The following is a 24782-nucleotide window of genomic DNA, read 5'->3' on the forward strand; positions in this document are numbered from 1 at the left end:
TCATGTGGATATAAGACCAGTCAGTAGTGTGATCTCTGCCTTCAAGAAGCATAGAATTTAATTAAGAAAACTAATTAACAAACATAATAAAAGAGCATCAAAATGCTCATATGTGATTGTGATTTTACATAACATCATGCAAAGAATCAAGAGAAGGGAGAGGTGAGTGCAGACATGAATAACAAGAGAAATGTGCTTGGATGAGATGAGCCTGGGCTGAGGAACAAGGATGATCAGTCTGGGATGGGCTGAGTTTAGGAGCATCTAAATGGAGATGCCAGTGGGTACTTAGGCTTATGGGTCTGGAGTTCTGAAAATGAATGATGGCTAGAGAAACAGTTTAGGAGTCATTAGCTCATAGCAGGATAATGAAGTAGATGAGATGGTAATAGATGAGATCATTCAAGGAGTGTGTGTAGAGAAGAAGGATAAACACACATTCATGCATGCGTGTGCACATGCACACGCACATACAGGGTGACAAAGGAAGAGAAGTCAGTACTTTTTTTCATGACACATTTAATATTTCTAATGTTATTTAATAATATTTAATATAATTTAATTTATATAATGTTTAGTATATCCATATTATTTTATATTAAGCATTAATATATTTTATATTGAATATTAGTAATATTTAACATAATTTAATATAAATATATTAATAATATACCTAATAATATTAGAAATAATAATATTTCTAAGTAGGAGAACAGGACAGATTAGTGCTTCAGAAGCCAAGGAGGAAAAACATTTCAAGAATGAGGGTGGTGTTGTTCAGATTAACTAAATACGGATGAGTCAAGTAGGAAGAGGACTGAAAGAATCCAGAGACTTTGCCAATCAGGAGGTAGTGGTTGATTTTTGCCAGGGAGTCTTGCTGAAGTTTTGACACTGTGATGACCACAATGGCTGGGGTAAGAACAAAGTAAGGGATTTCCTTACCAATGTTCTCACTGGGTGAGGGAAAGGGCCCTGCAGCCTCAGAGATGACCCAATGAGAAGGGCAGAGGGGGAAGGATTTGCATGAGAACTAAAAATTAAATAGAAGAACCCTCTTTTAAAATAAATAGTATGTGGAGTTTCATAAAAAACAGAGCTCTATTAGAAGTGGACATGTAGGGTCAAAACTACCACCCACTAAACTTTTCCCCTGGGCTCTACTGTTCTCTGGAGGTCTGAAGAACAATTTAATAACATTGTTGACAGGACAACAGAGGAAAGGGTCTCCAGCCTGGGATATGGACACGATTCTGATAGACTGGAAGAGCCTTAGTGAGTTAAGCTTTAGACACATTGCTTTTGAAGTAATGGTACTTTATCCAAGTAGGGTGGTCCTGAAGCAAGCTTGGTATGCAGATACAAGTCAGGGCTTAAAAATGGAGATTTTGGAGTCCGCTAGACAGGTGAAATTTAAGCCTGGACAATAGGTGTATCCTCCAAAGTAGAGAAAGGGCAGAAAGAAAAAGCAGCACCATGAACATTGTATTAGCCAGGATTCAATCGGAGAAGCAAAACCACTAGGAGGTGCCTCCCTCTGCCCTTGCCCTCCTCTGTCATACACACACATATGATCACACACAGATACACACTCTCACACACACACAGACACACTCACACATAGACACATACTCACACACACAGTCTCACAAGCACATAGAGAGACATACACGCAGACTCATACTCTGGCACATACACGCTCACACACACACACACACACACACACACACACACACAGGGATTTGACCTTAGACAATTGTGGGAGCCAGTTAAGCACTGTCTAAAACTGTTGCCTTTACCTCTGCTGCTAGAGCCTGAAGTATGCAGGACAGGCTGTTAGGGCAATGGATATAAAGTGGGGAAGAGCGAGGCCAAACTTGAATTCCCAAGCAGGAGCTGGAACTGTATGGGGGGACAGAAACCATGTTAATGCTCACCACCTTCAACCTCAGTGGAGCGAATGTTCTGCAGGAGGATGTGACACTTACATGTGTGAGCTACAGAAGCACTGACCTTCCGAGTGTAAAGAGACAAAACTAGAAATGGACAGGGAAGGGAATCCCAGGAAACGCCGTTCAGCTTAGCCATGCTCTGCAGCACACGTGTTTTGTAGCCATGCTACGAAACCACCACGGCACACTAAGAAAACTGCTACATAACAATATAAGACACAATAGTCAAATGCCAAATGAGAGGCCAAAACATTAAGTGCCAAGTCATTTTGTCTCTCTTTGAAAAAAATTAAACAAACCAAAACTAGAGTGACTTCAAAGGCTTCCAGTTTTCTCAGGAAGATAAACTTGTTTTATTAATGAGTGCCATTCTGAATCTCTTTGCTTTAGCTATGTATAAAAATTATAAATGAGAAGACCATTTCTTTTTATTTTTTAACTGAACCATATGCCTTTAATGAAAATATTTTAGACTCACATGTGTCAGAAAATTGATATCCACGTAGGAATGAATTATACCCAGCATACTAAAAAATTAAAATATCACCTGGAGAATACATGATTTTATCAGCATACTGAGATTAATTTGAAGGGAGAGATACCATGATTTGTTTTCTCATTGATGAGCAGAAAAAACTCTGCTAGGGCTATGGCTTAGGGATTTATTGCAGAGCTTTCATGGGAAACGGACCATCTGTGGTTGGACACATTATTATTTATATGATGTGTTCAAGACAACAAGTTATGATAAAATATCCAATTTCCTTGGTGAAATTGTCTATTTTACTTTCTATATATGTGTGTGAAGTTTGACAGGGTTGTGAAAAATCATTCTGAAGAAAATAGCTTCACCACTTTGTAATAGGTGGGGCTGGAGATGCATCAGGTGGCACAAACGTTGTCAGTGGCAGGAGGCCACTTACTGAGGCCAACACCAGGACAAGAGTTAATTGGAGAATTGGACAAACATCAGGGAATTAAAATGTATAAACCTTACAACAGATATGGAGTCATCACCCAGCCCAGCACCTCTATGAGTCGTGACTAGGAAAGATGGCCAAAGGGTTTGGTCACAGAGGAGCTTATAGGGACCGTTTCTTGGTGCTCTATTCTTTTCTGTCATCACACTTTCCAGAAAAGATCTAACCCGTTTGATACATACCGTCAAATCCAGCCCTGACTCCAGACTCTCTAGTCAGGCATCTCAAACGTAACATGATTAAAAAGAGAACACTCGATTTCCCTCCATGACCTTATACCTCTGTCTTCTCTAGGCTCCCCACATCTCTAAACAGCACTACGATTTATCCAGTTGCTCAAGGCAGAAGTCTGCAAACTAACCTTGATCCTTTTCCTTCCCTCCATTTACATGTTAGATCTATCAGCCAGTCCTGTGACACTGCCTCTGTATCTCATCCCTCCACCTCCACATCTGAGCCTCTGGTCTCTTACCTTTTCTGGCCTCCCTGCATCAGCCTCCTAACTTGCTGCCTGTGGGCCCATTTTCCTTTCTCTGTGCCATTCCTCCGCAGGAGCCAAAGTCAGCTCTCACAAATGCAATCTAGATTTTATTCCTCTCCACTGAAAATCCACTGAAGGTTGCCCATTGAACTCAGAAGTGCATCCAAACTCCTCTTGCTGGCTCACACAGCTGAGTGCAATCTCATGTTTACCCACCTCTCTGTGCTAGCTCACACCAACCTCCCCCTGCCCACTGTACTCTAGGAATGCAGACCAGCCTTTGTTCTGATTTTCCAACAGCCAAATGTTTTTCTGCCTTAACTTTGTGTTTACTAGCTGGAATCTCTTCCTGATGTGTTTTCCAGCAACCACCATGTGACTAACTCCTTCTTGTCAACCAACTCTAAGCTTAAATGTCTCCTAGGTGTTCTTTGTCACATAATTCTATTTTAACTCTCTACCTAGCACTTATTCCCCTCTGCTATTCCTTCCTCCCTTCTTTCCTTCCTTCCTTCCTTCCTTCCTTCCTTCCTTCCTTCCTTTCCTCTCTTTTTCTTTCTTTCTTTCTTTCTTTCTTTCTTTCTTTCTTTCTTTCTTTCTTTCTCTTTCTTTTCTTTCTATTATCTATCAATCTATCTATATCTATCATCTCTCTATATATATTCATCCATCCACCTATCCACATATGCTTTCATAAATAGGATAAAAGTTACAGAAGAACAGGGATTTTTCTGGATCTTGTTCCTTGCTGTATCTCCAGTGTCTAGAAGGAGCCAGCACACAGAAAACCTGAACTACATTCTAGTATTAAAGACAGAGACAGATAAATTTATTATAATATGGGAAATGCCATGTTAGGGGAAGGCAGAGAGTGCTATAGAAGCACAAGAGGGGCAGCCAACCCAGCCTGTGAGAAGACTTCCTGGAAGAGGTGGTATTTGACTTGAGTTTTTAATGAGTAGATGTACAAGAAAAGTAAGGATGTTGGTCTAAGAAGTGACACCACCACTTTACTAATGTAAAGGCTGATTTGGATCTTTAGAAAAGAGCCTGGTGAAGAGAGAGAGAAATAGGCCTGAGCCATTAGCAGGAGACAAGAGCTCGAGTAAGTAGTCCTAAATGTCATTAATGAGAATGAGGGGGAGAGAGGCAGAGAGAGAGAGAGAGACAGACAATACTTATAGGTAGTGGAATCACATTGAAGGATTTATTTATTTTTTTAATTTTTTAAATGTTTATTTGTCTTTGACAGAGACAGAGAGACAGAGTGTGAATGGGGGAGTGGCAGAGAGACAGGGAGACAGAATCTGAAGCAGGCTCCAGGCTATGAGTTGTCAGCCTAGAGCCCGAAGCGGGCTCAAGCACACAAACTGTGAGATCATGACCTGCACCAAAAGTCAGTCTCTTAACCAACTGAGCCACCCAGGTGCCCCCATATTGAAAGATTTTAAAAATATTACTCTGACAGCAGATTGCAAAAGCCTAGAAACAGAACAATTAAAAGATTAGTAAGGTAGTCCAGGCAAGAGGTGCCAAGCTCCTGAGGTAGAAGGGTGTTTGGAGCACTGGGTGGAAGAAGGGCTAGGGGGTGTCATCTAAGACATTAATGGTGCCATGCAGTGAAGGAAGGACACCTGCAGGTGGACTCTGCAATGGCCTGGACTTCAGACTTGAGTGGTATGGACTGGTGGCATCACTTGAATAAAAGAGGAAAAGTCAATTTGAGAGAAAGAGGAAAATCATGAATTCAGTTTTATCCATGTTAAGTTTGAGATGTCTGTGTAGCATTGAGACAGATTTTCCAATAAAAATTGGATGTATGAGTTGGGACAGGAGGGTTATAAAATTAGGAGTGGAAATACAGATTTAGGAATCCTCTTGGAGGTATTCATTCAAACGATGAGCTAAAGCACTATTGAATAAAAGGACATATAGAATAAAAGGCAAGCAAGGATGAAACCTTGGAAAATAGCAAAATTTTAAGTGTGGGTGGGAGAAATTATGTGAAGGAGATCAGAAAGAGATAGTTATAGAGGTAGGGGAGTCATGTGGCTAGTATCTCAGAACACTGGCCAGATTTTAAGAAGGAGGGAGTGATAGGCAGAGTCAAATGCAGGGAGAGAAATCTGGTAAGATACAGTCTAAGTGTTGTCTGAATAGTCTGGAGTGTGCTGTTTTGATAACCTTAGGGAACGCAACGTGTGGAGTGGTCGGGAAAGAAGATTGGCGTGTTGAAGGGTGAGTGAGAGGTGAGAAAGGGAAGATGAGGGAATAGAGTATTCACTGGGTGACTTAACTTTTCAAAGAGTGTGAGAAAATCTAGAGAAGTTAGGACCAGAGAGCTCCAGGCTTGAAAGAGAAGATCCTGTCCTCCAGTAGAAGGAGGGCCCCACACTCTCAGACTGGAGGAAGAACAGAGGGATCATAGGTATATTATTTATTGGAGGGAAGGAGGCAGGGGGAGTTTCAGCTGCATGAGTTCCATCTAATCAGTGAAGAAGGACTGATTAGGAGGAGAGGCTGTATATTTCATTCTAAAGAACACATGCTCTGACACTTAGTAGTTGTCACATAACTCACTAGTTGTGTGATGTCTGGAAAGTAGCTTAACCTCCCTAAGATTCAGTTTCTTTATCTGTAGAATGGGGACACCAGTGCTGATCTCATCGGGTTATGAGAATCAAATAAGATCATTATCCTAAAGCTAAGCACAGTGCTCCATCTAGGCAAGCTCTCAGTATATGTTAGCTGCTGCTATTGTTGTCACTGTTGATCGTGAAGGCTGCAGGGGATATCTGAGGTGGTGACTAAGAAGGATTTGAGAGGTAGTTGATGAAGAACAAATAAAAAGATAGGCAAATGTTATTGGTAACCCAGCTGGGATGGATGAGGAAGTGGCATGAGGCAGAGTAACATTTCCCCCAAAGATTTTAGTGTATTTATGATTGTTTAACATTTTCAAGTGAGCTCTGTGGAGGCAGAAGTTTGTCTAATGTTCTCACTGATGTATTTCCAAAATCTCAATTCATTTGTTTAGTTAATTTCTGTTTGTTTTAAAAGACAGTGATGGGTTTATAATTGTTGAATGCAGAAGCAGAAGTTGGTAGTTTGATTGCAGTTCTAATGGAAGCCTGCTCTATCCTTGCCTTTTACCCAATTATGAAAGCCTTTAAGTGACAAAATTACTTAAGGATGATCCCACCTTTTCTCATGTCAGGTTATATAACTATAAGGAAATTTAGGGAATTAAATACTAAGATGGGATAGTAGTGACTTTGATATATGTAACACCTGTAATTCCTATACCCCTGAGTGACAGAAGTGGCCATCGGCAATGCTTTCATTAATTGCCCTCACTTTCAAGTGTCCTCCTATGAAAACTGATGTTAACAAGTGCTGTGCAATTGGATATGATGATTATATGAAATGAAGTGTGTGAAATACCTGGTGTACACCTTGGCACAGAATGAATAATCAGGAAGTATTTCTTTTCTCTCCCATATTAGCTAACACAGTCACTGGTGTGGGAATGGATTCATGCAGAGAGTATAATATAGAAGAAATGATGTTAGATTGAAATTGAGGGGTCCTGAATTCTCATGCCATCCATATTACTCATTTTCTATGAAACTTTAAGCAGTTCACTTTAAGTCATCTACCAAATGTATAATAGTAATTTTCCTACTTTCCCAATGGGATTATTGTGAGGATCAAATGAGATCAGACATGAAATGCTACCTGAATGTAAGGTGCCATTAGTTTGGTCCTTAAAACCACCTGAAAGGCATTCTTATCTTAGGATGAGAGTACATCATGGCTTTGGAATTTGTTTTAGCATTTTCAGGCCCCATTTTTCTGTGATGGCACAAGAAACTCAGCAGCCTACTTGAAACACAATGTATCACCTATTATAACTGCAAAACATCAGAACATCCAGATTTCCTCTGTATTAACTATATGCTATTGTATAAGAAATTTTCCCAAAACCAAGTAGCTTATGCAACAAATATTTGCTATCTCATAGTTTCTGTGAATCAGGAATACCAAGACATAGCCTGGGGTTGAAGACATCTTCAGGCTTGAATGGGGCTGAAGAGTATGCTTTCAAGAGGGTGTACCCACATGGCTATTGGCAAGAGGCCTCTGTTCCTCCCACAGGGCTCTCTTCTCATCCAGAGTGAGAAATCCAAGAAGAACAAGGAGGGGGACACAGTACCTTGTGCAACCAAGTGTCTAAAATCACACACCGTTAACTGTATTTTTTTTCAAGAAGCGAGTTAAGTCCAGGCACAGTAAAGGGGGAGTTGGGGTAGAGACTAGTCTCCTTCCCTTGAAAGGAGGAATGTGAAAGAATCTGTGGACGTATTTTAAAGCCACCACACTTTTTCATAGTCAGAGTCAAGGAGTGATCATGTGGAGTCCCCTTGGGCATCAGCGGAGTGTGTGGCTGCCTTACTGGTCAGTGATACATTTAGCATGAGGAGACTTATTCTAATACAAATATTAGTTTAATTTATTGAAAGATCTCTAGTGTAAATGGTTTATTTGATCCTTTCCAGGAGATGGGTTTTAGTAAGTAGACTAAGGAGGATTTGGAGAGGAGGATAAGTACAGGGATGGGGGAGTGGCCAAGTGGGAGAAGGACAGAGAATTAGCCCCTAAAAGCACAGCTTTACAATTACATGTGTTTATGGAGAGCTGGGCTATGAGGCCTGAGGAGGACTAAACTCTTTGAAAAGTGGCAGTAGCAGCAGCAGCTCGATTGGTGGACAGATGACCTAAAAAAGTAGTAACGATACTGGAAATGTTCCTCAGACCCTGCAAAAGAAGAGCTCTCTCCTCAGAACCGGAGCTGGGAATACAGCCCGAAAGAGTGAGTGGGTTCACAAGAGTAAGAGAGGGTTATTATGAGAAACCTTTCCAAGTAGATTTCAACTTTGGAGAAATACCAAGCTGTAAATTCATCTCAGACATTTAAAATGCATTAGATGCCACCACAGCCCTGGCTGTCAATTCAGCCAGCATTTACTGAGCAGCAATTGTGTGTCAGATGCTGTTCTTGTGGCATACACACTTATCAGTTCATTCAATCCTTCAAAACACTGTATGGGAAGTTTAATTATTATTCTCCTTTTATAGGAGATTAGTGCTCTGGAAGGTTATGTTCCTTGTTCAAAGTCACACGGGTAGCAAAGGGAAAAACTGGGATTTGAATCCAAGTTGTTTAAACTTTATTAGCTTTAATTTCTTAAATGAGAAATTGCAAATGCAGACATATCAGGGATTAAAAAATATTTCTTAAAACGTGGTATCTCCCTAACTAAAAGACTGGTATCTGCCTTGTTCCATGAAGAGTACCTTGCTCTTGACAACACAGTTCAAAATGAGGGTGATGACTTTCAGATCTCTTCTGCACATTGATATCTTTCTCATTCAGAGATGAGGCTGTGTGTTTCCCACAGCAAACTGCCCACCCTTATTGAACATTCAGGCTATACCCGATCCCAATGCATCTTCCACTACGTAACAACTAATGACAGCCAACTTTGGCTCAGGTCATGATCTTGGGGTTCATGAGTTGGAGCCCCATGTTGGGCTCTGTGCTGACAGCTCAGAGCCTGGAGCCTGCTTCAGATTCTGTGTTTCCATCTCTCTCTGCCCCTCCCCTGCTCATGCTCTGTCTCTGTCTCTCTATCTTTCTCAAAAATAAATTTAAAAAAAAAAAGTAGGCTTTCACCAGACAGTCATTGCATTAGTCTGGGACTGGATCCCCTGAGATGTAGCTGCCAAGAGAGGATTAAATGTGTAAGTACATCATTAGGGGAAAGAAGTGAAAGAGAAAGTGCAATGTGATGCAGAAGAAACTGGGAAAGCTGTTAGACCACATGTCTGGCCCTGAGTAAGGGAAAGAGGGAGGGGAAAGTCAGGTGGAAGTATCCTAGACCATTGTATGGTCCTTGGAAAAAGGAGCCAAAGTTGGCCTCAGAAGAACTCCCTGCCTTCCAGAAAAGATCTGCCTTAACATCTCTGCTGCCCTCAGGCATGGTCTGGGAGGAGCCCAGGAGAAGTAATCAGAGCTCAGTGTCAGAACTTGCATCTCTGTCTCTCTTGGTCGATACTGTTCCCTGTAGCTGCAGGTCTGGGAGGCACCTTGTCACGGTGAGGCCAGAACTCCAGGCAAGAGGACAGATTAAACAAAGGATTTGCTTAAAGCAGCTTAGTACACTTTAGGAGAACAACAAACTCAAAATGGCTGGAAAGTAAGGTGCATTTTGGTTGGGGAAATGAGGAAGCAAGAAGGGCAGGTATTGAGAAAAAATACTGGAGAGGGTCAGTAGCCAAATTACAGAGTCTAGTGTGTAAACCTAAGGGATTTGGGCAATGAGGAGACATTGGGGAATTTTAAGTAGGGAAGGGAACTAATCAGGTTTTAATAAATCAGCGGATTGGTTAGAAGATATGATAAGAAACAGGGAGAGGAGGTCAAACAACTTATATTCCGAACTATCACAGCCACATTAGAAATACTAGCTCAGGGAGTTGCTTGACAAGTAGAATGAAGATCACTCAATTACCAAGTATGTGTGAGGAGTCTTTGATTCCCAGATTTCTAGACAGGGGAGCCATTCCCTCCGCTAAGGACTGTGTAAAGAGACACTGGTTGGGAAGCTAAAATGTCTTGGACAGTGTGGCATTTGAGGTCTCTCAGCACTGTCTTACCCAGCGCTGAGACGAGAACTCAAGGCTTGAGATGCATGCTGGGGAGTAGTGAGCCTTTCTTTCTCAGGAGACATTTTAATGACACAGCACCGTTGGCCGACTGCCTCAAATCTTGTAAGGAGAGGGTGTTAGTGAGCTTGCTTCTCTTCATCTGTGTCTCCCTTTTGCCCTTGTCTGCTGAGCAGAAGTTAGTAAAGAGAAAAACAGCTACAGATTAATGTAACAACTATGAGATCATGAAATTGCAGAATTAACTTCTCCCAAATGGACAGGTATTCCATCAGCCCCATCCTTGTCTTTGTCTTTCTTTGTTTTGGGAGAACACAGCCTTGCACTCTCCAAACAGATATGTGGAGTGAATCTGCAGACACTGTCAAGAGCACCCCTATCTCTGGACAGCTGCTGATGGATGGGTGGCCAAATGTATCTGACTTCCTTGTCCCAGCAGGGCAGAAATCACCAACAGAAATCTCCAGAATCTCTGATAAAACAGTGTGCTTTGCTTCCAGACCTCCTTCTTATTACTTAAGTTTCATGCCATTAATTCAGGCAACATAAAAATTGCCAACCAAAATTGTATGCATAAATCACACAATCTTGGGGCAAGGGAGAAGAGAAAGAAAGATCAGTGTGATTCTCTGGGGAATGTGAAAAGGGCTTAAGATCTCATTTTTAAAACTACCTGCCCTGGGAGATGTGCAAAGTACTTCATAGCATTTTTTCCTTCCCCTTTTCTCCTCCTCTTTTTCTTCCTCCTCCCCCTCCCCTTCTCCTCTTCTTCATCTTTATCTCATCTTCTTTTTTTTAAAGTAAATTTAAACTTTATTTACTTATTTTGAGGGAGAGGAAGAGAGAGAGAATCCCAAGCAGGTTCTGCACTGTGAGCATGGAGCCCAGTGCAGGGCTTGAGCCTACAAACTGTGAGATCATGACCTGAGCCAAAGTCAAGGGTCAGACACTCAACCGACTGAGCCACCCAGGTGCCACTCATCTTCTCTTTTTTTAAAGTTTATTTATTTATTTTGAGAGAGACAGAGAGAGCATGATCAGGGGAGGGGCAGAGAGAGAGGGAGAGAAAGAATCTCAAATAGGCTGAGTGGTCAGTGCACAGAGCCCAATATGGGGCTCAAACTCATCAAACCGTGAGATCACAACCTGAGCCAAAATCAAGAGTTGGATGGCTAACTGACTGAGCTACCCACATGCCCCTATCTTCATCTTCTTTTAATTCACAGAATCCTTAATGATCAGCCCACTTCTTAGTTCAAAACACACTAATGGCTGTCCCTCTTGTTCATCATAAAAACCCAAGCCTGCACATTGGCCTACAAGGCCCCCACACACCAAACCCTCCTACCTCCAGTTATTTCTTTGCTTCCTCCAGCTTCTCCTCCTCCTTCCCTCAGCTGCAGCCACACTGGCCTCCTTGATGCTCTTGGAGCCCTCAGCAGTGCTCTGGCCTCAGAGTGTTTGTGCTTGCTGATCCCTCTTCCTCCCAACCACCTGTCACCTGGCAAGTTCCTAGCACACACAAATGGCAATTTCCCTGACCACTCCATTCAAAATTGCAGCTCTTGTTTCCACATCATCCACATCCTCTGCCCTGTTTTATTTTTCTTTATAGTCCTTATCACCTTCCCATGCACCGTGCAATTTCGTTATTTTCATGTGTTGCCAATGTCTTCATACTAAACTGTAAGGCATGGAGTTTTGCCGCTTTGATTTCCTACGGTGTCATCATCACATTGCAACAGTGCCTGGCTCTAAAGGGCCAATTCTTCATGATCCCCATTCATAGATGTGGTGACTTAGCTGAGAACACTGAGATCACTTTCCCAGGTCACATGATCACTACACAGTGAAGCCTTAAATTCAAACACAGATTGGTCTGGCCCCAGGATCCACATTCTTTTCTCCACATTGTGGCTTCTTTCCTTTCCAAATTGCTAATTAAATACTTTCCTAGTATCAGGGGATGGCTTCCATTCAGAGAATGGCCACTCTCTAGACTCTGAATTCTTGGTCAGGGAGTCAGACTGTGAGAAAGGCCAAGAAAGAAAAGAAATGACATCAACACTAGCGTAGGGGTTCTCCATGCTCACAGGAGTGAAATGCCCAGCACTTCATGAGATCGCTGGAAACACCCTTCCCCACCCCCAGTCTGGATCACAGGCACACAGGCTGTGGGAAAACTGGTGACACACACGTGCCAGCCAAGAGTTCCACGTAGATTGCATTCACAGATGTCTAATTGAAGCTTGCTGTTTATTAACAGAAGCTGCTTTGCCATTCAGAAATGGGAGTTAATCAAAATATGGCAAATGGCGCACCTTGAGAAATGTCACTCCTTATCATGATTGCATTTCCATATTTTTTCCATGTTTGGTGCGTGTATGAAATGCTTTTAGAAATTATACACTACTCACACCAGCCCCTGGTGGCAGGATGCATCTGAGTCTGTTTGGAGGATCTGGCAGAAACGGTATTGAACCATATTTCAGTGCAGCTTTATGTGCTGCGCATAACCTACATTTCTATAGCAATCGGTTAGAAGCAGAGCAATTCCTGGCACTTCTAGCTCACACAGAGCCCCGGAGAGCCCTGCTCCCTTCTCCCTTCCCTCTCTGTCAGTCATCAGGGAGTAAAGGTCAGGGGCTGGAAGCAGATAATTATGCTGCCTCAGGAATCAGTGTTTCCCTCTTAGAACCCTTGGAATGTAATTCATTTCTCATGTCTTTCTTCTCAGGTATTAACAAAGTCAACAAAAAAAAAAAAAAAAGATTTTTTTTCCCCATCAGGACTTGCCAGCCCTGATTGAGAGCAGCCAGCATGAATTTTAATCACAATGTCTATTTTTCAGCCCTGAATTTTCCATAATCAATTGCTTTTTGTTTATTAATTGAAAGCCAATATGTATAGGGTTTTAGAATTGCTGGATATTGACCCCTAGGAGACTACTCATTCACATTCAGAACCTGGCTGGTGTGTGCTTCTCCATAGAGCCCAAACTTATGTAAGAGGTACATTAGAAGATGATTTTTTCTTGTTGAAGTGATTCACTGTGTGGTTCTTTAAATGGGTTAACTTGTGCTGTAAATTAATTTACACAAAAGAGAGTCAAATCCTCTCTCATTATTTATTTATTTTTTAAAGGAACAAATCTATATCAGAGGTGAGATACAGGTGGATTCTCCTTATATTGACCTTTCTTTCTGACTGTGTGCCTCAGGGCTTTGCTCTGGTTTGTTTTCCTCTAGTTACTCTACCCTGTTTACATTTCTGAGGTGGGTGAAGGAGGTTGTGATGTCAGGGGCATGTTCACATGAGTGTGACTCATTGCATCCCCATAACTTCTCTGAGGGGAAAAGACTATGGTGATGGCATTTGAATAGGCACACATTGATTGTTGTTTGTTTTCCAGGATGTAGTGAGGGGATGTCAGTGTTTCACAGGACTACTGGAATCAGAATAAAGCATTCTTTGATTTCTTTTCTACTTGGCACTCCCTAACACTTCTCCCATTTACTGATTGTATTAGTTTGCTAAGGTTGCTGTAACTACCACAGACTGAGTGGCTTATAAAACAGAAGTTTATTCTGTCACCGTTCTGTAGGCTAGAAATCCAACTCAATGTGTCAGTAGGACTGTGCTCCATCTGAAGGTACTGGGAAAAGATGTTTGAGGCCTCTCCCCCAGCTTCTGATAGTTCCTTGGCTTGTGGTAGCCTAAAGCCAATCTTCACATGGTGTTTTCTTGATAGACATAACTGTGTCCAAATTTCCCTTTTCTGGAAGAACACTGGTCAGGTTGGATTAGATTAACTCTACTGCAGTATTAGCTCATCTTAACTAGTTACATCTGCAATGACTCTCTTTCTAAATAACGTCACATTCTGAATACTGGGAATTAGATCTTTAACATATGAATGGGAATCACATAATTCAGTCCATAACACTGACCATTTTTATCTGTTGTTGCTTAACAAATTATCCCTAAACGTGGTGCCCTAAATATTTACTATCTCACAATGATTGTGGGACAAGAATCTAGGCATGGTTTATCTAGGTTCTCTAGCTCTGGGTTTCTTCTAAAGCTTTAGTCAAGCCTGCCCTAGGGGTGAATCTGTCTACAGTCTCACTCAGGTGATTGTTGGCAGGATCTGGTTCCTGGTGAGTGGTTGGAATGAGGGTCTCCATTCCTTATGACATACTGGCCAGAGGCATTTCTGGGCATGGACAGCTCATAACAATCTGAACAAGCAACATGGCAACAGACAGTGTGGGAGGTAACAAGATGGAAATCACAGTGTTTTATAACCTGATCTAGCAATAATACTGTCCATATTCCATTTGTTAGAAGCAAGTCACTGGATCCAGTCCACACTCAAAGGGAGGGGATCTCAATAGGACAAGGATACCAGGATGCAAGGATCTTTGGAAAGCACTTCTCAGATGCTGCTTACCTTGGTCTGCCCTCTGGGCCATCCTTTTTCATGAAAGCCTGTGCACGTTTGTATCCAGCTAGTTTGGTGGGCTTGCTTCTTGCCAGTAGACTTTCTAGGGTCGGGCAACCTCATTTTTTATTGTCTCTACTCCTTTCAATCCAAAATACCACTGTTTCTACTGATCTAATTTTCTCAAAAACTCTGAGAGATTTCTGTGAATCTTATTGGGGTTTGCTGTACTAGAAAAAAAAAGTCACATCCTGAAATCTCTTAGAGAAAAGCTTTTCTCTAGTTTGGATTTTGTTGAGAAGGCTGAAACAAAAGTCCTCATACTTCCCAGGGGTCCTATTGTTCCCGAGACAACTTGTATGTAGTGCCCTCACTCTCTTCAGCAGCCCCTTGTGTGGGACCCACTAATGGTCTGATCCTTCGATCTTTTTGAAGTCCTAACCAAGGGCAATGCTGTCTCATTCAGCTTTATTTCTAGACCACATTTTCCTGGCAACCTGGAAGCCATTTCTTAATTTTAGCATCTTTTGCTATCTAGAGAAGCTGAGAAGTTTCAAAATCATCAAATCTTGGTTCCTTTTTGTGTAACAGTTCTTCCATCAATCTGTCACTTTTGCAGTTTACTGTAAGCAGTAAGAAGAGGCTGCAACACAGCTTGAAAATCTCCTGGGCAAGATCACCAAGTTCATTAGTGCTGGTCAAGACAAAATTGTCAGGTGGAATATGTACTTTAACAGCCGTCCCTCTCCCCAAACCCTGGGAATAAATACATATGCTCCCTGTGGCATCTCCCTGCTCTTCTCCCCACCCCCCACTCTCCACCCCCTCTGACTTCATTGCCCTTTGTAGTTCCTATGTTTTTAGAACCCCCAGTCTGACAAACATCTTGTTTCCAATAGTTCAAGTATTAGATTCAAGTCCTTGGACACTTAGAGGTCTGTAGTGATAGATTCATCTTACAAGCAAACCATTGACAATGCTATAGTTAGCTAATATGCTATTCCCACTACATTATCTCAATTAAAAAATGCACCATAGACTTTAAAGAGTATTAAAGTCATATGGTTATATAAAGTTATAACTCTAATGATTTACATTTGAATAGTTTTTCCACTAATTTTACCATTTACAAAGGGCTTTCATTAATCCATTTATTTGTCACCAAAGTCCTATGCAGGAGTTGTCTTAACCTCAGTTTAGAGAATAGAGACCTGGGGCTCAAGGAAGATGAGTCATTTTATATCTGTTGCATGATTTAGATGGTGTCTCATGGCCCCAGGACTCCAGACTACCCCAGTGTACCCTACTCTGCATCATAGAAGTCCTGCAGGGACAATATAGAGGATATAGTTATTTGGAGTGGGGATCATGATGGGAGGATCCTTTCACTAGGAGGATTTCTACATGTGCCTCAATTCTCTCTACATCATTGACTTTGCCTATTATAGACACTGCAAGGACTTTTGTAGTCTGTGATTTGTTGTTTTGGTCCAGAACCAACCCAGGTGCTCTGGAGGATGCTGCATCAGGCCACGGCCTCCCAGAGACTTTCTGTGAGCACATGCTGACTTTCTTGATCCCCTTCTTTGGCCTATGTATAAGACAGAGTTTTGCTCTGTTTACAAAATGTACTGACAGCTTTCAGTAGTGGATTTGAGCATCTTCCGAAAGGGTTGACTGTTTATAGTTGGTGCTGGTTAACAAATAAACTCTGAGCCTGAAGGGGGCGGGGGGGGGGAGAAAGGAAAAGAAAATTAGTACAGAATCCTCTTTATCTGTGGATTTGTCATTTTGGAGTTTGCTATAATTTAGATGAGCTGACAGAATACTGCTGAACTTGGAATTGAATGTCTTAAAAGATTGAGTCTGTCTCCATGGCAGCGACGTTGGCCTGGCCCCAGGATTTCAGCATGTTGGAGGTGAAAGATCCTGGAGAATGGCTTTGCCCATTTCTCCATTGAATAGCTGAAGAAGTTGAGGTTTCCCAGATGAAGCTACACTTTCAACATAGCCATTTAGTTGTAATTCCAGGCCTAGATTTTAAATTGAAGGCTCTTTCTGAGTTCACTTGTTTTGGGGTTTTGATAATAATATAATAATTGTCAAATAACTAGTATGAAAATTTCATTATCATTGTAGTATTATTTTTACCACCAGCAGGCCAGTCAGGGTACCTGAGTCCTCCCTGACCCCTCAGTGACTCTTGCATTGGTACAGACCCCATGCCTCCTCTGTCAGCTTCTAGACCTCTTCCTCTCCATCCCAGCCTGGCGTCTCTCCCTGAAAACTGGCTACATCTCATCCCACCATACTTTCCAGTCTCCTTCCTAGCAATCAGCCTCACACAGTATTTCTTTTCTGTTTTTATCATTTCAGTCCCCTGTCCTTCCCTTTCCCATAAGCTCCCTACATACCCCACCAAGCCATGCTTCTGCCAGCTCATTCCTTTGTTTCTACTACTCTGCTTCACGGACTTCAATTCCTATCTGCCCAAGGGCCAGCTTGAGGAGTGGCTTTCCACCTCTACAGTTGCTGACCTGGGCATACTAAGAGTCATTTGGAATTGTTGGCCTCCAGGTTCTCAAAAGGCACATACCCCAGGACATTTGCATATGAGTGGAAGGAAAGGAGGACAGCATCTCAAGGGTTTGGACTTTTCCTCTCTCCTAATTCCTAAACTTACAGTCACTAAAATGTTTGAGAGAGGCTACACATTATTTGAGCATAATAGCAGGCATTCTCTCCATTATTTTTTCATTTTATCTTGCATTTTGAGAAAAATTAATGGAATTTACATGATTGTAGGACTTTTAAAAAAAATGAATTTGGCAGGGAGCCTGGGAAGATAGCAGAGTAGGAGGATCCTAAGCTTACCTTATCCCATGGGTACACCTAGATCACAGCCACAGCAGTGTAACTAACCCAGAAAATAACCAAAAAACTATCAGAACAGCCTCTCTGCAGTTAATCATAGAGAGTAGACCACATCAAAAATGGTAGGAGGAACAGAGACACATTCAGGAGCCAAACTCCCTGTGAGACCAACCACAGACAGGAGGGACACCAAGAGCACAGAGAAGGGTGAGGAGCAGACCACACACCTGTACCCCAGACAAGAGAGACCTCTACTGGGAAGATGAGTCCCTATAATATTTGGCATCAAAAACCAGAGGGGCTTAACTATGTGAGTTTTTACAATGAGTGAGGCTTAACTCTGAGTACTTTAAATTTCAGCAGGCTTAGCTCTGTGAGAGCCACAGAGCAGTAGGAAACTGAGTCCCTGCACTTAAACAGCCAGCATAACAAACAATCCTGTGAAGATACAGCATAGAAGCAGCAGTTGAAAACACTTGGGGTATACTGGAAAGATATTTATTTACTGATCTCAGAACGTGCACTGGATGGGGAGGATCTTTATGAAACTTCTCCAAGAACAAAAGAGCTAGCGGGTGCCATTTCTCCTCACCCCCCAACCTTCAGCCTAGATACCTGGAAACCTGCCAGAACCAATGTGCAAACACTCACACCTAGCTTGCTAACAGCTTACCCTGCCTGTGTGTTCTCCTGTAGATCTGTCCCATCCAACCTGCCCCACTTGGTGGGAGTCCCTCCAAGATGGCACCTGAAATTCTACAAGCAGCCCCAATAGTGGCCAGCACTACTCCAACATGATTCTTGCCCTAGGAAGAGGGGAAGGTAACCACACACATCAGTTTGACTGTACCCCTAGCAATGAGTTAGTGGCAGGCATCTGATCTCACTTTTGGCATTTCCCACCAACAAAAACCTCACAGGGGACAGGGAAATAAGAGAACCCTGTAGTTTGGAGTCACTGCAACCCTAACAGACAGACTGAGGGAAGACATCTGTTCTGACCCAACTACAAGACCAAGGCAGACCCAGACTGGTCTCTTAAGGCACAAGGACCAAACCCATTCTGCAACAGGCAAAGGGGGCCATTGCAGAAGACTGGATTGAAGGCAAAAGCATTTCAATCACAACATAATGGTGCACAAAATATATGAGACACCCCTGAGTCACCTGGTTCTGGTGTACAGGGGACACTGCACTGCAGGGCACTACAGGACCTCTTCTTCATAAGACCACTACTTCCAAGATCGGGGGATGTAGATGACTTTCCTAATACATAGAAACAAACACAGAGAATTAGAAAAAATGAAGATACAGAGGAATATGTCCCCAATGAAAGAGTGTGACAAAATCACACCAAAGGGCTAAATAAAATGGAAATAAGCAATCTACCTGAAAGAGAGTTCAAGGTAATGGTCATAAGATACTTACTGGACTTGAGGAAAGAGTGGAGGACCTCAGTGAGACCTTCAACAAAGAGATAGAAAATATAAAAAAGAACCAATCAGAGATGAAGAACTCAATAGCTGAAATTAAGAATACACAAGAGGGAATAACTAGTAGACTAGAGAAAGCAGGACAGATCAGCAACCTGGAAGACAGAGTAATAGGAAGCAACCAAGCTGAATAACAAAAAGAATAAAGATTAATAAAACAAGAATAGATTAAGGGAACTCAGCTACATCATCAAGTATAATAACATTTGCATTATAGGGATCCCAGAAGAAGAATAGAGGGGAAAGGGCGCAGAAAACTTATTTGAAGAAATAATAGCTGAAAACTTTCCTAATCTGGGGAGAGAAACAGAAATCCAGATCCAGGAAGCACAGAGAGCCCCAACAAAACCTACCCAAGAAGGTTCACCCAAGACATATAGAAATTAAAATGACAAAAGTAATGAAAAAGAATTTTAAAGGCAATGGGTGAAAAGAAAATAATTTTATACAAGAGAAACCCTATAAGACTATCAGCTGATTTTTCAGCAGAAACTTTGCAGGCCCGAAATGAATGACATAATATATTAAAAGTGATGAAAGGAGGAAACTTGCAGCAAAAAAATTATTTCACCCAATAAGGCTCTTGTTCAGAATAGAAAAATAGATCTAGCCTTTCAAGAAATGTTAAAGGGAAGTCTTTGAGTGTAAAGAAAAATAGTGAGAAAATTATGAAAGGGGGACACCTGGGTGGCTCAGTCAGTTAAGTGTCTGACTCTTAGTTTCAGCTCAGGTCATGATCTCACAGTTTGTGAGTTCAAGGCCACATTGGACTCTGTGCTGGCAGTGTGGAGCCTGCTTGGGATTCTCTCTCTCTATCCCTCTCTCTCTGCCCCTTGGCTGCTCACACACACACTCTCTCTCTCTCTCTCAAAATAAATAAATACACTTAAAAAAAAGAGAAAATTATTAAAGGAAAAAATTTTTCACAGGTAAATACAAACTTAATAAAAGTCATAGATTAATGATTTATAAAAACACTATGGAGGAGTGCCTGGGTGGCTCAGTTGGTTAAGTGCCCGACTTCGGCTTAGGTCATGATCTTGTGGTTCATGAGTTTGAGCCCTGCATCAGGCTCTGTGCTGACAGCTCAGAGCCTGGAGGATGCTTCAGATTCTGTGTCTCCCTCTCTCTCTGCCCCACCCCTGCTTGCATTCTTGTCTCTCAAAAGTGAATAAACGTTAAAAAAATTTTAAAAACAGTATGGAGATTAAAGCACAAAAGGAATAAGATCAATTATATGTATAAAAGTCAATCAAGGGACTCACAAAATAAAAGGATAGAAATTATGACATCATATATGTAAAACATGAGGAGAGAGTAAAAATGTAGGGCTTTAGAATGGGTTTAAACCTAAGCAACCATCAACTTAATATAGACTGCTATATGCATGGGATGTTATATGTCAACCTAATGGTAACCACAGATGAAAAGCTGGAAACCTATAACAGATATGTGAAAAATAAAGAGAAAGTAATCCAAGCATATTACTAAAGAAAGCCATCAAACCACAAGGGAAGAGAGTAAGAGAAGAAGGGAACAGAGGAACTACAAAAACAACCATAAAACAAGTAACAAAATGACAGTAAGTACATACCTATCAATAATTACATTGAATGTAAATGAACTAAATGCTTTACTCAAAAGACAGAGGTGACTGAATAGATAAAAAAGCAGGACTCATCTCTGCTGCATACAAGAGACTCACTTCAGACCTGAAGTCACTTGCATATTGAAAGTAAAGAGATAGAAAAACATTTACCATACAAATAGAAACAAAAAGAAACCCAGGTATAAGTATAGCAATACTTATATCAGGCAAATGAATTTTAAAACAGACTGTAACATGAGATAAAGAAGGATACCGCACAATAATAAAGGGAACGATTTAACAAGAAGATATAACAATCACACCCAACATGAGAACACCCAGATACAACCATTTACAGATATAAAAGAACAAATTGATAGTAATATACTTTTAGTAGGGGGCTTTAACACTCCACTTAACATCAGTGGATGGATCATTAGACAGAAAATCAACAAAGAAACAATAGCTTTGAATGACACTTTGGTTTAGATGGATCTAACAGATATATTCAGAACATTCCATCCAAAACAGCAGAATACATCATCTTTTCAAATGTACATGGAATCTTCTCCAGAATAAATCACATATTAGATTACAAAACAAGTCTCAACAAAATCAGAAAAGATTAAAATCATATTAGAACAGAAATAAGTGAAAAAGAGTCTAAACAACAGTAGAATAGATCAATGAAACCAGGACATAGTTCTTTGAAAGGATAAATAACATTGATTAACCATTAGTCAGACTCATCAAAAAGAGAGAGAGAAAAAACTCAAGTAAAATCAGAAATGAGGAGAAATAACAACCAACACAACAGCAATACCAAGGATTATATATAATACAAAGGATTATGCATTATACATGAAAAATTATATGTCAATGTTTGGACAACCTAGAAGAAATGAATAAATTCCTGGAGACTTTAACCTTCTAAAACTGAATCAGGAAGAAATAGAAAATTTGAACAGACTGATTACTAACAATAAAATGGGATCAGTAATCAAAAACTCTCAACAAATGAAAGTCCAGGAACAGATGACTTTGCAGGTGAATTCAACCAAATATTTAAAGAGTTAATACCTCTTCTGCTCAAACTATTCCAAAATTTAGAAGAGGAAGGAAAATTTCCAAAATAATTCCATGAGGCCAGCATTACCCTGATACCAAAACCAGATAAAGACACTACAAAAAAGAAAACTACAAGGCCAATATCTCTGGTGAACATAGATGCAAAAATCTTCAACAAAATATTAGCAAACCGAATCCAATAATACGTTTAAAAAATCATCCACCACAATTAAGTGGGATTTATTCCAAGGATGCAAGGTGGTTCAATATTTGCAAATCAACCAATGTGATGCATCACATTAACAACATAAAGGATATAAAACCATATGAATATCTCACTAGATGCAGAAAGAGCATTTGAAAGTACAAGATACATTCATGATAAACTCTCTCAACAAAGTAGGATTAGCGGGAACATACCTCAATTTAATGAAAGCCGTATATGAGAAACCCATAGCTAACATCATACTCAATGGTGAAACACTGAAAACTTTTCCTCTAAGATGAGGAATAAGACAAGGATGTCCATTCTCACCACTTTTATTCAACATAGTACTGGAAGTCCTAGCCACAACAATCAGACAGGAAAAAAATAAAAGGCATCTAAATTGATAAGGAAGAAGTAAAACTTTCAGTATTTGTGGATAGCATGATACTGTATATAGAAAACCGTAAAGACTCCACCAAAATATTGCTAGAACTGATTAATGAATTCAGTGAAGTCACAGGATACAAAATCAACATACAAAAATCTGTTACATTACTATACACTAATAATGAAGTAACAGAAATTTTGAAATAGTCTCATTTACAATTGAACTACCAAGGAATAACATATGTAGGAGTAAACTGAACGAAGGAGGTGAAAGACCTGTATTCCAAAAACTATAAAACTCTGATGAAAGACATTGAGGATGATATAAGCAAATGGAAAAATATTCCATGCTCATGGATTGGGAGAACCAATATTGTTAAAATGTCCATACTACCTAAAGCAATCTATAGATTTAATGCAATCAATCTCTATAAAAATACAAACAATAGTTTTCACAGACCTAGAACTAATAATCATGAAATTTGAATTTTAAATTAAAAAAACTTTTTTTAATGTTTGTTTATTTTTGAGAGAGACAGAGCATGAGTGGATGAGGGGCAGAAGGAGAGAGAGACAGAGAATCTGAAGCAGGCTCCAGGCTCTGAGCTATCAGCACAGAACCTGACATGGGGCTCAAACCCATGAACTGTGAGATCATGACCTGAGCCAAAGTCGGAGCTTAACTGACTGAGCCACCCAGGCACACCTAAATAATCCTGAAATTTGTATGGAACCACAAAAGACCTCAAAAAGCCAAAGCAATACTGAAAAAGAAGAACAAAACTGGAGGTATCACAATCCCAGATTTAAAGATATGCTACAGAGCTGTAGTAATCAAAACAGTATGATACTATCACAAAAATAGACACATAGATCAACAGAATGGATTAGAAAGCCAAGAAATAAGCCCACACCTTTATGATCCATTAATCTACAACAAAGGAGCCAAGAATATACAATGGGAAAAGTTCTCTTCAACAAATGGTGTTGGGAAAACCGGACAGCTACCTGCAAAAGAATGAGACAACTTTCTTATACCACACACACACACACACACACACACACTCAAAATAGATTAAAGACCTAAATGTGAGACCCAAAACCATAAAATTCCCAGAAGAAAACATAGGCAGTAACCACTTTTACACTAGTCATAGAAACATTTTTTTTAGATATGTCTCCTTTGGCAAGGGAAACAAAAACAAAGTTAAACTATTTGGACTATACCAAAATAAAAAGCTTTTGCCTAGTGAAGGAAACCATCAACAAAACAAAAGGGCAATCTACTGAATAGGAGAAGATATTTACAAATGACATATCTGATAAGGGGTTAATATCTAAAACATACAAAGAACTTCTACAGTAACACCAAAAATCCCACAAACGATCCAATTAAAAATAGGCAAGGACACGAATAGACATTTTTCCCAAAAAGACATGCAGATGACCAAAGACATGTGAAAAGATGCTCAACATCACTAAATCATCAGGGATGCAAATCAAAACACAATGAATGGGGTGCCTGGGTGGCTCAGTTGGTTGAGCATATGACTTCAGCTCAGGTTATAATCTCATGGTTTGTGAGTTTGAGCCCCACATCAGGCTGTCGGCTGTCAGCAGAGAGCCCACTTTGGATCCTCTGTCCCCTCTCTCTTTGCCCCTCCCCCACTCGCTCAAAAATAAATAAGCATTAAATAAAAACAACAATGAAATATCACCTCACACCTGTCAGAGTGACTAAAATGAAAAACACAGGAACAATAACAACAGCAACAAGTGTCAGTGAGGCTATGGAGGAAAAGGAACCCTCAGGCACTGTTAGTGGGAATGTAAACTGGTGTAGCCACTGTGGAAAGCAGTGTGGAGGTTCCTAAAAAGATAAAAAATAAAAAATGCCATAGATGAATGGATAAGGAAGATGCAAAACCATGGAAAAGAATGAAATCTTGTCATTTGCAACAATACAGGTGCATCTGGAGGGTATAATGCTACATAAGTGAAATAGTCAGAGAAAGACAAATACCATGTGCTTTCATGTGTATATGGAACTTAAGAAACAAAATAAATGAACAATGGAAAACAGAGACAAAAAAAAATAAGACTTTTAAATATATATTATAAACTGGTGGTTGCCAGAGGGATGTGGGTGAGAAGATGGATGGATAGGTGAAGGGGATTAAGAGTACACTTATCATGAGCACCTAGTATGTATAGAATTGTATTGTATACCTGAAACTAATATACTACTGTATATTAATTATAATTCAATTATATAAAATATATATAACATAATTGTGTATATATGTATCTATATATAAATATACATAAAAGAACATATAAAAGAAATATGGTTTGTATTTCAAAACATATCTGATTTCAAATACTTTTGGTGGTTCTAGACCAGCACTGTCTGGTAGAATCCCCTGTGATGATGGAAATGATTTGTATCTATTCTATACAGTGCAGTAGCTACTAGCTACGTGTGCCTATGGAGTACTTGAAATGTGGCCAGTGTGACTGAGGAACTGAATTTTTAATTGTATGCAGTTTTAATTATTTTATATTTAAATAGTCACCT

General features: G+C 40.4%; 1 protein-coding gene across 3 annotated transcripts in view; it reads left to right on the plus strand.

The window, feature by feature from the left end:
* The window catches only part of ZMAT4 (zinc finger matrin-type 4), a 347808-nt gene that overhangs the window by 310513 nt on the left and 12513 nt on the right, over positions 1 to 24782 (plus strand). The window contains exon 7 of one of the 3 annotated variants that reach the window (XM_058720583.1): positions 14490 to 24399. The exons of the other annotated variants lie outside the window; for them this stretch is intronic. Within the exon in view, the coding sequence (XP_058576566.1) occupies positions 14490 to 14820 (331 nt within the window). The 3' untranslated portion in view covers positions 14821 to 24399. Of the gene's footprint in view, positions 1 to 14489; positions 24400 to 24782 lie in introns of those variants that run through there. 3 annotated transcript variants of the gene reach the window in all.

The sequence above is a fragment of the Neofelis nebulosa genome, chromosome 3 (genome assembly GCF_028018385.1).
Source record: "Neofelis nebulosa isolate mNeoNeb1 chromosome 3, mNeoNeb1.pri, whole genome shotgun sequence".
In the NCBI taxonomy this organism is placed as follows: Eukaryota; Metazoa; Chordata; class Mammalia; order Carnivora; family Felidae; genus Neofelis; species Neofelis nebulosa.